Source organism: Phacochoerus africanus, chromosome 14 (assembly GCF_016906955.1).
Source record: "Phacochoerus africanus isolate WHEZ1 chromosome 14, ROS_Pafr_v1, whole genome shotgun sequence".
NCBI classification, from domain to species: domain Eukaryota; kingdom Metazoa; phylum Chordata; class Mammalia; order Artiodactyla; family Suidae; genus Phacochoerus; species Phacochoerus africanus.
Window position 1 is genome coordinate 16412973 of NC_062557.1, and position 18074 is coordinate 16431046.

The 18074-nt window shown below is 43.1% G+C and overlaps 1 protein-coding gene across 1 annotated transcript; it reads right to left on the reverse strand.

Moving 5' to 3' along the window:
• Positions 1-1377: 1377 nt before the first annotated feature.
• Positions 1378-17778, reverse strand: METTL2A (methyltransferase 2A, methylcytidine). Its single transcript, XM_047758010.1, has 9 exons — positions 17628-17778; positions 17330-17421; positions 15055-15410; positions 11691-11740; positions 11302-11362; positions 8785-8924; positions 4815-4921; positions 2686-2751; positions 1378-1837 (listed from the first exon to the last, which is right to left on the reverse strand). Exons 1-9 carry the CDS (start codon positions 17735-17737, stop codon positions 1683-1685), a joined length of 1137 nt encoding a protein of 378 aa, XP_047613966.1. The 5' UTR covers positions 17738-17778; the 3' UTR covers positions 1378-1682.
• Positions 17779-18074: the final 296 nt, after the last annotated feature.

Consider the following 18074-nt stretch of genomic DNA (forward strand, 5'->3'; position numbering starts at 1 on the left):
TTTTTCCTTCCCCCTTCCTTTCCACTTTTTAAAACTCATCAGGTGAAGCCAAGCAATGTAGGTGTTAGTGCAGGGGCAGAGGACTGGTGGTGGCTCTGTGGGGTGCTCAATCCAGGGAAGGGTGAGAAGGGTGGCTGGTGAGGGAATGGCAGAAACAGCGCCTTGGAGAGGGTGTCAGAGCCCAAGAGAGCAGAGAAGGCATCCATTTGTGGTGACAAAAGAACCTGTGAGGGGATTGGCCTAGTATGCTGCGGATTATGGGAGTCTGATATTGTTGGAAAAGAGAACAAGCACAGATAAAGAAAAAAAACTAGGAGTTCCCTGGTGGCCTAGGGGTTAGGGACCCAACATTGCCACTGCTGTGGTTGGGCTTGATCCCTGGCCTGAGAACTTGTGTGTGCCATCGGTGTGGCCAAAAAAGAAAAACAAAAAACCTAGAGTAAATCCTGCAGTGTTGGACTGGAATCAAAGGTATTTGTCTGAACTGATGGTTTTCAACTATACTTAAGTACAGAAATACAGATGCAAGTATGTATACATATAACCTTGAGCTCCATCCATTGAGAGGGCCTGGGAACAAGAAATACCACAATAGCAAAGAGCATCCTTAGTTTGGTTTCTAAATACCTTTCTTTACTAAAAGAAACTAAAGTCCTTGGGGAAAATGGCTGGTTCGGACTGGGGCAAAGTACACGATGAGCCTGCAATAACTGGTACTTAAGGTGTTGGAATATTTCATTTGTCGTCTGAAATGAAGGTCAGATAGATTTAAATGATCCACTAAAGACCTTCCCTTGGCATCTCTGAAGCATTCGTAACTGGAAGAGTTTTTATTCCATAGTCCCAGCACCTGCCTTGTGCTTTGGGGTTAGGTACAAAAGCTGAGCCTTGGAGTTCCTGTTGTGGCTCAGTGGTAACGAACCCAACTAATATGCATGAGGATGTGGGTCCGATCCCAGGCCTCCTCTCTGTTTCTGCCGACCCACAAAGAGAACTCCAAGGACACCATATTCTGATGCTTTTTTTTTTTTTTTGAGATAAGAAAACATCCAAAGACAGGTAGCTCTTCCCAACCTGCTTCCCTGATGATCACTGAATTATATATATTTTTCACATTTTATGGCCGCATCTGCAGCATATGAAAGTTCCCAGGCTAGGGGTCTAATCAGAGCTACAGTACCTGGCCTATGCCACAGCAACGCCAGATCCAAGCTGAGTCTGTGACCTACACCACAGCTCACGGCAATGCTGGATCCTTAACCTACTGAGCAAGGCCAGAGTTCGAACTCGCAACCTCATGGTTCCTAGTCAGATTCGTACCCGCTGCGCCATGACGGGAACTCCTGAATCCCCAAATAATTTAATGCAATTCAATCATTCACTTTATCATATATAATACTTCCAAATGTAAATAAATTCTTGACACCCATGAATAACATTTCAATTATTAAGATAAGTTACAAACGGCAAGAAAGGTTTTGAGATCTCCAAGTAAGAAAAAAACTCGAGAAAAGTACATATCACAGGGCTTCACAGATATGAAGCAAAATACTAAGAATCTTGATAAAAAATAATTTTTCCCAGGTTCAAGTCTGTTTGCATCCTTGAATAGTTCAATATCAACAAGACACCATTCTTTTAAAAAAGCCTCAATGAGCTCGCATATCAGGAGCAGATGCCTCTCAGCCAGTGTTGGACAGAATAGGCTTGCGATATTTGCACTGAATCCAAACTCGGTACATGGTCAGTTGTTTCCCTCGATTCACTTGTAACCGGCGATCCACCAAGTTCTGAACCTTTTCCAGTCCAGCAGTAGTGAAAAGTGTGTCCAGTTCATCTAGTTTGGAAAAGAGACGTTTATAAATTTTTCCCTGAAGAAAAAGCACTGTGCCTACCACCTCCCATGTTAAACAGGGCTCTGTGAGACAGCTATCCTTAATTACAGATTTTAAATGGCTTGGGCAATACTGTTTAGTCATAAATGCAGCAGTGGCTTAGTAACAGCAAGTTCACGTTTAGGTAGGAGAAGGCAAACCATGTGTGAAAGGCAGTCTGGAACTTAAAAGTCAGCTGATGGGAGAGATTTTCTAGGGTTCTATGTACATCTTACAATTATATGCAAAAATCGACATAGATGTAATGTCAAAGCCATTTTATTTTTATTTATTTTTAGGGGAGAGGATCCATCACTATGACCTGACAAAGGGCCCAGAAATGGGGGTATTCCTAAGGCAATGGGGAAAGAGGAAACTGGTGGCAGGATAAGCAGCAGAGGAAAGAGGAAACTGCAGGATAAGCAGCAGAGGAAAGCAGTTCTGGGTTACAGCTGGAGCCCAGAGAGCAATGAGTTCGCCCTAACATGGGTTGCATCTCAGCTTAGAGGCTGAAACTGCTGCAGTGGAGTCTTGCAAAACGGGCAGATTTCCTGTTTTGAACAGTGATAGATAGCAAGAAAGAGCAGCCAGCAGAAGAGCAAAGTGAGGACCAAAGGCTCAGACAAACTGAGGCTAACTGGAGAACAGAGAGCGGTTCAAGTTGGCTGAAGGGAGGCTGAGAGGTGAGGTGGGGTAGGGAGGAGGCTGTAAAAGGTAGGAGGGGCCAGCGATTTCACTTCTGAAGGCACACTGGGGAACATTTAATCTGGTCCTTTGGGGGTTGTAAGTAGAAAAAATGATGCTTTCATACCTTGTGTGAAGAAGTAAACTCTGGTGCCATCACCTCTCACATAGAAATTTTCCGACAGACACTGACCTGCAGAATGATGTGGTAAAGACCAGAGAAACTTAAAAGCACTTTGAATTTCATTGCCAATCAAATGTGCATCAAGATATCAGTTTCTTGGGGGAGTTCCCATTGTGGCTCAGCAGGTTATGAACTTGACTAGGGTCCATGAGGATGTGGGTTGGATTCCTGACCTCACTCAGTGGGTTGAGGATCCAGCACTGCTGTGAGCTGCGGTGTAAGTTGTGGCTGAAGCTTGGATCCTTTGTGGCTGTGGTGTAGGCCAGCAGCTGCAGCTCCAACTTGAACTCTAGCCTGGGAACTTCCAAATGCTGCAGGTGCAGCCCTAAAAAAAAAAAAAAAAAAATTCCTTTTCTTGGTTACATTGCAGGAATCTACAATTTCTTTCCTACAAAGGAATGGTGCTACAGTGCTTTGCAGAAGAGCAGCCCAAGATGAACAATGAAACCTCAGCATCAGCTAATAATGTAAGTGATTCTAAGCCCCCAGCTCTACAGTTCTGCTTCATGATGAAAATAGCTTGTTTCCCCTCCACCCTAATTAAACAAACAGCATATAAAAACAAAAACAACCTTCTAAATGTCCCTTTTATTTCATTTTTATTTTTTGGTTTTTTTGCCATTTCTTGGGCTGCTCCCGGGGCATATGGAGATTCCCAGGCTAGGGGTCGAATTGGAGCTGTAGCCGCTGGCCTACGCCAGAGCCGCAGCAACGTGGGATCCGAGCCGCGTCTGCAACCTATACCACAGCTCACGGCAACGCCAGATCCTTAACCCACTGAGCAAGGCCAGGGACGGAACCCGCAACCTCATGGTTCCTAGTCGGATTCGTTAACCACTGCGCCACGACGGGAACTCCGTCTGTCTCCTTTAAAAACAAATCAAGGAATATTGCTAAGTTTAAGGAAGCTTGAGACAGCTACTGTTCCTGTTTCAATGACCCCTTTGGCATGTCTTTGCAAGTGTCCACATGCATATTCATAAATATGATCACAACATACTGTTTATATCGTGGGCACACTTCCCCTTCTGCTGCTAAGCCCCCTGACCCTGTCAATTTAACAACCTGATGTGTAATACTTCTATACCTTTCGAATGTCAAAATAATCTCCCTTTCACCTTCAGGTACTATTATTTACTGGATTAAGTTTAAGATACTCATCTGCACACTGCTTTTCTCACTTGGTAATACAGAATGGAAAACCCCTCCAAGACCAGTTGTATGGGGTCTACCTCATGTGATATGTACAACATTCTCCTGTCCAGAGGCAATTACTTAGTTTTCAAGATTTTGCTTGTTATGCACATCTTATGTGCTGGTTCTTTTTTTTTTTTTTTGTCTTTCTGCCTTTTCTAGGGCTGCTCCTGCGGTATATGGAGGTTCCCAGGCTAGGGGTCGAATTGGAGCTGTAGCCACCGGCCTACGCCAGAGCCACAGCAACGTGGGATCCGAGCCGTGTCTGCAACCTACACCTCAGCTCATGGCAATGTCTGATCCTTAACCCACTGAGCAAGGCCAGGGATTGAACCAGCAACCTCATGGTTCCTAGTCAGATTTGCTTCCACTGCACCACAATGGTAGCTTGTCTTTTAACTTTTTAATGGAGTCTTTTGCCATAACACACTTAAAACAAAAAAAAAAAAAAAGAAAAAACACCTATTTAATCAAGTGCCTTTTTTCTAAAAAACTTCCCTAATACCTAGATTATATAAATCTTTAAATATATACTACCTTATCATGTATTAAATGGCTTTATGTATGGAACTATATAATTCTGGAGTCTCTATTTTGTTTCAATAATTTGTATGACTATTCTGATGGCAAAGCCACTATTTCATTTTGTTCTTCTTGGGGGGAGGGAGGCACACCTGTGGCATATATAAGTTCCTGGGCCAGGGACTGAATCTGAGCTGTAGCTGTGACCATTGCTCTAACTGCAGAAATGCTGGATCCTTAGCCTACTGTGCCAGGCTGGGAATGAACCCACACTACCACAGAGACAATAGTGGATCCTTAACATGCTGTTCCACAGTGGGAACTCCATCACTGTTTTGATTATAGTGGGAAAATACCTTTTTTGAACCGAAGCTGAGCCATGTCATATCGGCCATAATCTCGCAGAAGCATCATCCCTCCAGGCTTCAGAAGCCTACTCAGCCTGTCGATAGCTTTCTGCATCCTGTGGGGCAGCAGGGAACAAGGATCAGTCTCCTTAAGAACCAGGTCCCTTTTTCCTGTAGCATATTCCAGAAGGCCAGCGGACTAATCCTGACATAACAACCCTAAAAGCTTAGTTCATCTGCTCTTATTTCAGTTATAACCTGAGCATGTGTCAAAACCTCTGATATGCCTACTGCTGCCTGCTCATAACTGTGGCTTCCATCTACTGCCTTAGTAACGAAGAGGCCTGCTTCTTCAGTAGGGTCCACAGTGGGGGAAGTTATATGCTCTCTGTCTGGCTCACTTTTCACTCCTCGTGGGGGAGCCATCCCTGACCTTGGCTCTCATGGATCTCTGCGTGGACCCCTGACCACCCAGTGTGGGGACTGCTGGTGGATCTACCTGCCTGCCCCACTAGGCCCAAGTTCTTTGAATGCAGACAATATCTTTCCACCTGTTAAATAAAGACTGAACCTCAAGAACTTACAATTTATCTCAGATCCACTTCCTAGAGTAATGACAATAGAAACAAAAATAAACAAATGGAACCTAATTAAACTTAATAGTTTCTGCACAGCAAAGACCTAAACAAAATGAAAAGACAACCCACAGAATGGAGAAAACATTTGCAAATGAAGTGACAAGGGATTAATCTCCAAAATTTGTAAACACCTCCTGCAGCTCAATGCCAAAAATCAACAAACAACCCCATCAAAAAACGGGCAAAAAAAACAAAAAGTGGAGTTCCCGTCGTGGCTCAGTCGTTAACGAATCCGACTAGGAACCATGAGCTGGCGGGTTCGATCCCTGGCCTAGCTCAGTGGGTTAAGGATCTGGCGTTGCCGTGAGCTGTGGTGTAGGTTGCAGAAGAGGCTCGGATCTCACGTTGCTGTGGCTCCGGCATAGGCTGGTGGCTACAGCTCCGATTCGACCCCTGGCCTGGGAACTCCATATGCTGTGGGAGTGGCTCAAGAAAAGGCAAAAAGACAAAAAAAAAAAAATGGGCAGAAGATCTAAACAGACAATTCTCCAAAGACATACGGATGGCCAAAAAAACACATGAAAAAATGTTCGACATCACTGATTATTAGAGAAATGCAAATCAAGGAGTTCCCGTCATGGCTCAGGGGTTAACAAATCCGACTAGGAACCACGAAGTTGTGGGTTCGATCCCTGCCCTTGCTCAGTGGGTTAAGGATCTGGCATTGCCATGAGTTGTGGTGTAGGTCGCAAACGCAGCTCTGATCCCGCGTTGCTGTGACTCTGGTGTAGGCCGGCAGCTACAGCTCCGATTAGACTCCTAGTCTGGGAATCTCCATATGCCACGGGAGCGGTCCTAGAAAAGACAAAAAAAGAGAAAAAGAAATGCAAATCAAAACTACCATGAGGTACCACCCTATTTCACCAGCCAGAATGGCCATCATCAAACAATAAATGATGGAGAGGGTGTGCAGAAAAGGAAACCCATTGTGTTGTTGGTGGGAATGTAAAGTGGTGCAACCACTGTGGAAAACAGTATGGAGACTCCTCAAAAAGCAAAAAATAGAATTACCATTTGATCCAGCAATCCCACTCCTGGGCATCTATTCAGAGAGAAAACCATGACTCAAAAAGATACATGCGCCCCAGTGTTCACTGCAGCACTATATACAATAGCCAAGACATGGAAACAACCTAAATGTCCAGCAGCACAGGAATGGATCAAGAAGATGTGGTACATATACATAATGGAATATTATTCAACAATAAAAGAAAGAAATAACAGCATTTGCAGCAACATGGATGGACCTAGAAATTATGATGCTAAGTGAAGTCAGTCAGACAGTGAGATACCACTGTCATGTGCTAACATTTAGATATGGAATCTAAACAAAGGATACTGGAGTTCCCATGGTGGCGCAGCGGAAACAAATCCGACTAGGCTCAGATTTGGCGTTGCTGTGGCTCTGGTGTAGGCTGGCAGCCAAAGCTCTGATTAGACCCCTAGCCTGGGAACCTCCATATGCCACGGGTGCGGCCCTCAAAAGACAAAAAAAATAAATAAATAAAAGTAAAAAAAGGATACTAAAAAATAAAAAAAAGATACAATGGGAGTTCCCATCGTGGCACAGAAGAAATGAATCTGACTAGGAACCATGAGGTTATGGGTTCGATCCCTGGCCTTGCTCAGTGGGTTAAGGACCCGGTGTTGCCATGAGCTGTGGTGAAGGTTGCAGACGAGGCTCGGGTCCTGCGTTGCTATGGCTGTGGTGTAGGCCAGCAGCTGTAGCTCCGATTCGACCCCTAGCCTGGGAACTTCCATATGCCGAGAGTGCGGCCCTAAAAAGCAAAAAAATAAAAATAAAAATCTGACTTAATAAATAAATAAATAATGAACAAATAAAGGATGCAATGAACTTCTTTGCAGAACAGATACTGACTCATACACTTTGAAAAACTTATGGTTTCCAAAGGGGACCGGCTGGGAGGATGGGCTAGGGCGTTTGGGATGGAAATGATACAAAACTAGGTTGTGATGATCACTGTACAACTACAAATGTAATAAAATTCATTAAGTTAAAAAAATAAAATAAAATCTACAATATTTAAAAAAACCTTACGACTTACCTGGTGACACAGTCTATATGCAAGTGAGTACTATGGGCAAAGTGCTTTATATTTCCGACTGCACCTCCCATATACAGTCTTAGTGCAAGATTTCAGCTTTAATCACTGCAGAAGTATAAATACTTCAAACTTACAAAAACCATTTGAAAGCCTACTTAAATACTGAATAACGAATTTTTAATTTTCAGGTTTTGTTTCAGGCCATGTCAGTTTTAAAAAGCTTAAAGCGTGTAAACTCCCGCAATTCATGTTTAAAACCATGCCAGGCTGTTTAGTTTGTCCCGGATCTTTATTTCACATTCACAACATCCCTGTCAGGTCAGATAATGCAATATATCCTAGAGGAAATGTGGGCTAGAGAAAGTCAGTTCCTGACCCCCACGACTGCCCAAATGATACTGCTTCCTTGAGACAGTATTTCATCTTCATCAGGACAACTAGGCTACCTATGTCTAGGAGACTCAACTGATATCTTTTAGGGTAAACCACCTGACTTTCCTTTTATCTAATTTTGATTTTTTTTTTTTTGTCTTTTTGCTATTTCTTTGGGCTGCTCCTGCAGCATATGGAGGTTCCCAACCTAGGAGTCGAATTGGAGCTGTAGCCCCTGGCCTATGCCAGAGCCACAGCAACGCAGGATCTGAGCCGCGTCTGCAACCTACACCACAGCTCGTGGCAATGCCGGATCATTAACCCACTGAGCAAGGGCAGGGACCGAACCCGCAACCTCATGGTTCCTAGTCGGATTTGTTAACCACTGCGCCACGACGGGAACTCCCTAATTTTGATTTTTATGGAATTCTTCTGTACTACAGTTTTCCAAGAACTTAAACATCAGAGAGCACTTTTTAAAGAGCCACTGTAAATTCTGTGCTATTAATAAACTTGGTTTATTTAAAGCATTTCAAAAGGCCAATAATGGGATGTTTTCTAACAGCCATGGCATCCACAGTTCTAAGACACCACGCCACATGGTCACACCCACTAAGACGGCCCTCTTATTCTTTGGGGAAGTTAAACTATAATAATGAGACAAAAGAATCAACCACTGCAGTCAACAACAAGAGGGTTAGATGCTGAAACAGAAGTTGGACTTTAAGACACATTCAGAAAAATGGTCGAGTGGCTCCCATCACCTTGGATAGATGGCTTCTTCCTGTCTATCAGAACATTAATAAAATCCTTTTTATTTAGGTTCCAACACTGATATCAAGGACCCTGACTAATGCTTGTTTTTTTTTTGCTATGCTACTAGTTAAGGGACCTAAAACTTACTTGTCTGGAACAATTGCTGAGAGTACAAATATGAGGATGATGACATTAAGACTATCCTCTGGCACTGGGTAACTCTTATCTTCATCACAGAGATCATGAACAAAAGCAAAACACCGAGAAGGATCATATGCTGAATTTGTCTGCAGACAGATGGAAGAGAGGACACAGTTTAGAAAATGTTCACATAGGAGTGCCCGTCATGGCGCAGCGGTTAATGAATCCGACTAGGAACCATGAGGTTGCAGGTTCGATCCCTGGCCTTGCTCAGTGGGTTAAGGATCTGGCGTTGCCATGACCTGTGGTGTAGGCCGAAGACTCAGCTCGGATCCCGCGTTGCTGTGGCCCTGGTGTAGGATGGCAGGTACAGCTATGATTCGACCCCTAGCCTGGGAACCTCCATGTGCCGTGGGAGCGGCCCAAGAAATGGCAAAAAGATAAAAAAAAAAAAGAAAAAGAAAGAAAATGTTCACATAGCCTCAAGAAATCTGTCTTGCTTTAAATGTAATTGCTGCTCCTTTCTACTAAAGGATATAGTTCTTGCCATTGCAGCCAACATTATTATTATTATTGTTATTTTTTTAGCAGCTATACCCATGGCATAAAGAAGTTCCTAGGCCAGGTATTAAATCTACCTGCAGCTATGCTGGATCCTTTAACCCACTGGGCTGGTGATGGAACCCACACCACTGCAGTGACCCAAGCCACTGTAGTTGGATTCTTAACCCATTGTGGGAACTTCATAATTGGTACTTTTAAAGTGGAACATTCCTGATTCCTTTTAGTTTGTATTCTGATGGAGAGTCAGAACTGAGGACCAGAAAATGATCAGGAAGGTAAGTGACCAAAAGGGCAAAGAGAAAGCTTATAAGAAGAAAAACAAAACATACTAAAAAAAAAAAAATGATTTAAAACAACTCCCAAGGAGTTCCTGTCGTGGCACAGTGGAAACCAATCCGACTAGGAACCATGAGGTTGCAGGTTCGATCCCTGGCTTCGCTCAGTGGGTTAAGGATCCGGTGTTGCCATGAGCTGTGGTGCAGATCGCAGACGAGGCTCAGATATGATGTTGCTGTGGCTGTGGTGTACGCCAGCAGCTGTAGCTCTAACTGGACCCCCTAGCCTGGGAACCTCCATATGCCACAAATGTGGCCCTAAAAAGCAAAAAAAATAAAAAAAAATAAAAAAATAAAAACAAAACATCTCCCAAGAGTTCCCATTGTGGTGCAGAGGAAATGAATTTGACTAGCATCCATGAGGATGCGGGTTTGATCCCTGGCTTCGCTCAATGGGTCAGCAAACCGGTGTTGCAGTGAGCTGTGGTGTAGGCTACAAACTCTGCTCTGATCCTGTAATGCTGTGGCTGTGGCGGAGGCCAGCAGCTGCACCTCTGATTGAACCCCTAGCCTGGGAACTTCCATATGGTGCAGGAAGCAGCCCTAAAAAGAAAAAAAAGAAGAACCCTCCCCCCCAAAAAAAATCCCACCTATAGTATATAACACAGACCACGAATTCTTCGGGAAAATCTACTTCTCTAGATGTGGAATATTTAACTTATACCTTATTGCCATAAAATGAACTATGATAAGCCTCAGTATTCATCTGGTGTAGGTCCTCAGTTGGTTCAACTAAACTTTCTGGAGACTCTAGAATTAAGAGTCATTTAGGTGAGGTTCTAGAAACACATGAAGAGGGAAGATTTGTAAGGGACTAGGAGGGGCAAGTGTGTTGGGATCCTGTGCAAAACCAGGAAAAACCTAGTAGAGAAAGCTGGTCTGCAAAGGAAAAAAATAAAAGAAAAGGCAAATTCTGGGGAGGGAGGTGTTGTGATAGGAGGGGGCAACACATCTCACTAGCCAGACAGTTTGCCTTAGACATCTTTTCAGGGCTGAGTTTTAGTCCTTGGCTATACTTACGCCCTTGAGTTCTATGACATTCCCTTTAATTAGGTGAGTTTGTTTAGATGATTCTGTAACCTGTAACTCCAAGAACTCTGAATGAAATAATCATCTCATTTCACGCCCCCCCCACTTTTTAATTTTTGCTTTTTAGGGCAGCACCCATGGCATATAGAAGTTCCCAGGCTAGGGGTCAAATTGGAGTTGCTGCTGCTGACCTACACCACAGCTATAGCCACTTGGGATCCAAGTTGCATCTGCAACCTACACCACAGCTCATGGCAACGTTAGATCCTTAATGTACTGAGTGAGGCCAGGGATTGAACCCACCTCATGGATACTGGTCAGGTTTGTTATCACTGAGCCACAATAGGAACTCCTCATTTCAATCCTTATAAAACATAAATTTGGGGAGGTCGAGAGACCTGTTCAAATTTCCACAGCATGCGAACGGCAGATTCTATGTTCACACCTGACCTTCTCTACTCTAGGCTGTTTCAGGACATTTTTTATTTTCAGATCACAGAATAACAACAAAAACGCTAGAGTGTTTGCCCTTGACTTTTAAGAGACCTCTTTCCCTTCAGTCAGTGAAAATTACTGATAGGAACACTGCACTTACCTGGACCAGTTCTATAGCTGTGGAAGAAAAATCACAACAGTAAACAAAGAGTCTTGGGTCACTGAAATGGGCAGAAAAAACAACAGAACAATTAGATTACAAACTGGATTATGTCTGTTCTCTTTCCTGTGTAGTTGAGTTAAAATATCAAAGGCACCACATATTAACAATGTAACCAGTTTAAAACTCACTGATTTCCCTGATGGCAAAGTAACTTATAAATCAAACTAAGTAAAAACAATCCATAAATGGATAATGTAGACATGTAATCTACAACCCACAGTTCCCAATAACCACTGTTACCAGTTTAATGTGCTAAGAGTTTTGGGAAACAACCCTCTACTTTTTTCTTCTTTGCTATCATGCAGTTAAACTTTAAAAAAACTTACTTGTTAGTTTGTAGAATTGGAAAGACTGTGTTTCCCACACCACAACCAACCTGTAGACAAAATAAATTGTTAATTACAGAGCTTTACAAAGAATTAATTCCCTGAAGGTGGATAAATTATCAACAACAGGAGTTCCTGTTGTGGTGCACCGGAAACGAATCCAATTAGGAACCATGAGGATGTGGGTTTGATCCCTGGCGTCGCTCAGTAGGTTAAGGATCCAGTGTTGCCTTGAGCTGTGGTGTAGGTCACAGACATGGCTCAGATCTGGTGTTGCTGTGGCTGTGGCTGGCGGCTGGCAGCTATAGCTCCGATTGGATCCCTAAGCTGGGAACCTCCATATGCTGTTGGGATGGCCTTAAAAAAGACAATAGATAATCCTGCCTTAATTGTATTAGGGCAGGTATAGAGACCAGAGCTAAACAATACCCATAATATTCTCTGACTTTGACCTCAGGAACCCTTAAAAATGAGAGAATGGACTTTCATTAGCGGGTGAGAGATGGTCTGGAAAAGGGGATGGGTTGCTTTTAGTTTTTGAGTTTTGGCAAATGGTCCTGTAGACAAAATACTTTTTTGGTTTGTTTTTCTTTTTTTTTTTTTTTTGTCTTTTTAGGGCCACACGCACAGCATATGCAGGTTCCCAGGCTAGGGGTCTAATCAGAGCTGTAGCTGCCGGTCTACGCCACAGCCACAGCAACTCGGGATCCAAGCCATGTCTGTGACCTACACCACAGCTCACGGCAACGCCTGATCCTTAACTCATTGAGCAAGGCCAGAGATCAAACCCGCAACCTCATGGTTCCTAGTCGGATTTGTTAACCACTGAGCCAGGATGGGAACTCCCAAAATACTTTCTTACTGAACTCCACTGTATCATTATTGGGAAAATGTTTTTAATAGACTGGGTGGAAAAATTCATGAAAGGGAGACCATGACAACACTGTCCTATTATTACCACACGGTGCTGGGTGTGGTAATAATAAAAAGAGCAACCCTTAGCAAAGTGAGAATAGATGGAACATATCTCAACAAAATAAAATCTACTCATGACAAACCCACAGCCAATGCAATACTCAAAGGTGAAAAGTTGAAAGCCTTCCTGCTAAAATCTGGAACAAGACAAGGATGCTCACTTTCACTACTTCTATTTGACATAGTGTTGGAAGTCCTAGGTACAGCAATCTGACAAGAAAAATACAAGGTATTCAAATTGAAAGGGAAAGGATAAAATTGTCATACACAGATGACATGATACTGTATACAGAAAGCCCTAAAGACTCCACATAAAAACTACTACAACTGAATAAATGAATTTGCAAGGTAGCAGGATACAAAATTAACATACTGAAATTGGTTGCATTTCTTTACACTAACAATTAAATATCAGAAAGGGAGTGTAAAATAAAAAATCCCTTTTAAAATCACATAAAAAGTAAATGTTTTAGGACTAAACCTGACCAAGAAGGTGAAAGAAGTATACACTGAGAATTACAAATCATCAATAAAGGAAACTGAATATGATTCAAAGAAATAACAAAGATATCCCATGTTTTTGGACTGGAAGAATTAATGTGGTTAAAATGACCATACCACTCACAGCAATTTACAGATTTAATGTGATCCCTATTAAATTATCCTTGACTTTTTTCTCAGAACTAGAACAAATAATCCTAAAATTTCTATGAAGCCAAGAAGACAGAGTTGCTAAAGCAATTCTAAGGAAAAAGAACAAAGCAAGAGGCACAACCCTTCTACAGATAATACTACAAAGCTACATATAGTAATAAAACAGCATGGTATTGGCGCAAAAACAGATACATGGTTCGATGGAACAGAATAGAGAGCCCAGAACCAAACCCACAAACCTCTGGTCAATTAGTCTTCGAAAAGGAGGCAAGAAGATACAATGGAAAAAAAAAAAAGTCTCTTCGGCAAGTGCTGCTGGGAAAGCTGGACAGCTGCATGTAAATCAAGGAAGTTAAAACACACTCTTACACCACACACAAAACTAAACCTAAAATGGCTTAAAGACTTAAATGAAAGACATGACACCATAAAACTCCTAGAAGAGAACACAGGCAAAACATTCTCTGACACAAAATGTACCAATGTTTTCTCAGGTCAGTCTCCCAAGGCAATAGAAATAAAAGCAAAAATAAACAAATGGGACCTAATCAAATTATAAATCTTTGCAAAGCAAAGGAAACCATAAACAAACAAACAAACAAAGGACAACCTACAGAATGGGAGGAAATATTTGCAAATGATGTGACCCATAAAGGTTTAATTTCCAAAATATACAAACAGCTCACACAACTCAACAACAAAAAACCAAACAACCCAATCGAAAAATGGGCAGAAGATGTAAGTAGACATTAAAGATGAAAAGACAGCCAACAGGCACATGAAAAGATGCTCAACATTACTAATTATCAATGAGGGGGAGTGGGGGAGGGACAGATTAGGAGTCTGGGATTAGCAGATGCAAACTCTTATATATAGAACAAGAGTAAACCTTGGGAAAACAACAAGGTCCTACTGTATAGCACAGGGAACTCTATTCAATGTCCCGTGGTAAACTGTAACAGAAACGCGTAGGAAAAAGAAAATACATTTTATATATATAAGTGAATCATTTTGCTCTATAGCAGAAATTAACACACTGTAAATCAATTACACTTCAATAAAAAAATAAAAAAACCCCAAACAGCGACCACTTACCAAGGGCTTACTGTGTGCCAGACACTATCCCCAGTCATTTTACATACATTATCTCAATTAACACCCTAATAACTATGAGGCAGAGTCCCATTCTGCTCGGAGAGGGTGAGGAACTAGTAATTGCAGGACTCAGCCCCCAAACCAACCAGCTATTGGTGGTGTATAGTCACTTTTGTGACTTTTCATTAGAGTGCCCTCCTTATACACACCTTTTCAGGCCTTTGCTACACCATCAAAACTGAGGAGAAAAGAATCCTCCCATATCTGAGAAACAAGCACCGATCCAACAAAAACTCTTCATCTCATAACTATATTAGAAGTAACAGAAGTTGTCTAGTGACCTGAGACTAACTTTTCCAGATTAAGACGCTATAACTTTGGGTGCAATATAACATCCCCAGGCAGCACCTTAAGTGATCTATCTTTGTTTGCCATGACCATGAGGTATCTGGTCTGCATCTAGGGCATTTCATTAGTTCAAAAACAGATTGCAGGCCAGCATAAGGGTCAAGCTAGTCAGCTTCATCAGTCAGAAGTTACTTTTGTGATCAGCCTCTCGGTCATCCTATATGCATAACTCACTCACTACGTATAGTGCAGCCTCATTAACCCCACTACCAGGACAATAAAGGGAGGTTACCTCGAGTATTCGGTAGGTGGCTGAGGATCCAGGAAACTCAGCAGGACAGATTTCCAGGTGACTGAGTTTCTGAGTTACATTCTCCTCCACAGGAGTTGGCTGTGCTTTATGTCCAAGGCTGACTGAAGAACAATCCTGCTGTTCTATTTTTAAACCAGATCCCTCCTCGCTGCTTTTACATTCAGGTACTTCACTCCTCTTTTTCTCTGAGAGCAATTCCTTCAAGTGATTTTGGTTTTGGATAGGTGCTAGCTCTGGGAATTCAGTAAAAAGCCAATGTCTATCCTTGAAAAACCCATTTTCATGGATTTTGTAGAAGTCGTTCCAATATTTGTTGGCATTGATCTCATAATCAACTGTAAATATTTAAGAAAAAATGTAAGGACCATCTCTCAATATTTTATTTGCATATACTATAAATCACTACCCCGCTTCACCAATTTTATACTAAAAATTATACTCAAGTAGAGTCACAGTCTCAGAGATGGAGATCACTTAGTTCTCTACCTATCATATTTGTATTTGCTCTATATCCTGTCCTTCCAGGGAGTCCAATTTCTGCCAGGGGACTTACTACCCACCAATTCTCCTCCCACATCTTTAGATGGCTCTTAACTATTAGAAAATCCTAACATTAAGCAAAAAAACCTCTCTAATCACTTCTGGTCAAAAGGTCCTACTATTTCTCAGGGTTATACAGGACAATTCTTTTGTATCTGAGGGCACTTATTTCCCTTCTAAATCCGTTTTAAGAAGTCAAATGTCCCGGGTTCTTCAGTTATTCCCCACATGAAGTCAATGGTATGATACAGGTAGGTCTTCTTTCCATTATGTTCGGCTGCCTGTGGTTCTTTAGTGTGGAGTCCAGAAATGAATCCGCTACTACTAACAGATACTAAAAATGGAAACAGAAAAAGCTGACAAGAAGGAAAAAAATACCTTCAGATGAGAAGAAATTTGATGATAGAGTACAGGAGAGACTAACATATGGAGTATTTAAAAGATAGTTCTTGGGAGTTCCCGTTGTGGCCCAGTGATAACAAACCCGATTAGTATGCATGAAGATGCGGGTTCGATCCTTGGCCTCACTCAGTGGGTTAAGAATCCAGGATTGCCATGAGCTGTGGTGGAGGCTGGCAGCTGCAGCTCCGATTCGACCCCTGGCCAGGGAGCTTCCATATGCTGCATGTGTGGCCCTAAAAAGAAAAAGGAAATAGCTCTTGTTTAAGATGATCGAGGCAGTCCTAGAGCTCAGGTTTTGTTTTGTTTTTTTTTAATTATTATTTTTTTTTGAGGTAACAATGGTTTATAACTAGATTTCAGTTTTCCTTGCTCTTTGCTAATGCAGGGCCTTGACTAGTGTAGTAGGAAGAATAAAAACCTAAGAAAATGGATTTCAGTTCCACCACTACTACTAACTAACTGCTTACCTCTGGGCAAGGCACTTAATGTCCCGAGGTCCAAGTTTCTTTAACTGTGAAAAGAGGATATTGGACTATATGATTTTCAAAATCCCTTTCAACCTTGCTTTGATTTAGTCTTTGTCAAACTAGGTAGGGTGAATATCTTGTAGCTGGAATTGTCTAATTGTTGCTCAGAACTATTTCAGAGGGTACTACTACTCTTCCAATTTCTGGTCCTACCTTCCACTGACACTTAGGACAAGGTGCCAACCAGTCCTAGTTTTAGTATCTAGGGATATTTTGCAGTGAAATCATCCACCTCTCCAGAAGCAGCCTCTTTTTCTTTGACCAAACTTATCTCCACTCTGCTTCATCCATCTTTCCTTGGCAGAAGCCCCTATATTCCCATAGCCATCATGCAAGGAAAAGACACACAATTCACCAGTCATTAGCCAACCCCCCCTTGCAAAACGATATTTAGAATGTGACCACTTGAATTTAGCTTTAATGGCAATATTTCCTCAAAGTATAAGGATACAGAAAGTACATCCTCTAAGCAATCATGTGACTATATGGCTGCCATAGTTAGACATACTAATCTTCAGTTAAATCACTAAAAAATGCTATCAAAATACAGGTGCCTTCTTCCAAATAAAAAACCAAAACCAAAACTCCCTCTATGCTCCTAACAAGATTTAAGGCGCAGCCCTTTTTCTATCCTTGCCCATCCCCTCCTCCTCCCTTTCTACCCCTGAGTTCGGTACCAATCCAGTAACCAAGACTCCCGGCGGCCTCGGTTCTCTGGCCTCTCCGGAATAGCACGTCCAGCAGTACACTGGTTGTCGATACCATTGAGGGCCCACTGGGCGCACCTTGCTTTTCCTGGCACACGCGCTGGCTACTGTTCTCCTGGACTTTCCTTTCCGCCGCGGCGGCCTGCTCTTCCGACCACTCCACATTGTCCCTGGGAAAATCAAACGGGCAGCTTAGGGGCCTCAGGTTCCCGCTGCTGGCAGGTGAGTCTCTGGCTCCGGAGCGCCTCTCCTGTGGGAGAAGAGCGCCTCGAGCAGGGAGTGGGACTCAAGGCTGGCCGTCAGGGGCTTCTCAGAATGATCCACGGCTCCGGGGCAGAAAGCGAGCCGCAGTTCGGGCGAGGGGCAGGGCGGTTACCAGGCATTGTGGTGGAAAACGCGAGCCGGGTCGCTCAGGAACCGGCTCCCAAACTGCTGCCTCTTCCCACCAACCGCAGTGTGACAATCTTCTGGGTAGGCGCCGTCCATGATACCGGAGCCGGAAATCCCTATCTCTCCGTAACGCGAGAACTTCCTGCGGGCCACGCCTCCTTACGGAAGGCGCGGGGTCTGGGCGGGAAAAGACGGAGTTGGGGCGGGGCGGCCCCGCAGTCCCGCTTCAGGGCGGTGCTCGGGCTTCGCCGGGTGGGGCGGGGCTCTTTGCGGAAGAGGAGCAGAGGAGCGCGCCCGCGGAGTTTCGCCCGGGAGTTTTCCTCAGACGAGACGGGCGAGGAAGTAGGCGACGCTCCACTTGAGGCTCCTTTAAATGCTGGGACTCTTTAACAGGCTCTTCAGTTTCCCTTAAGTTGTAAGACAGGAAAAATCA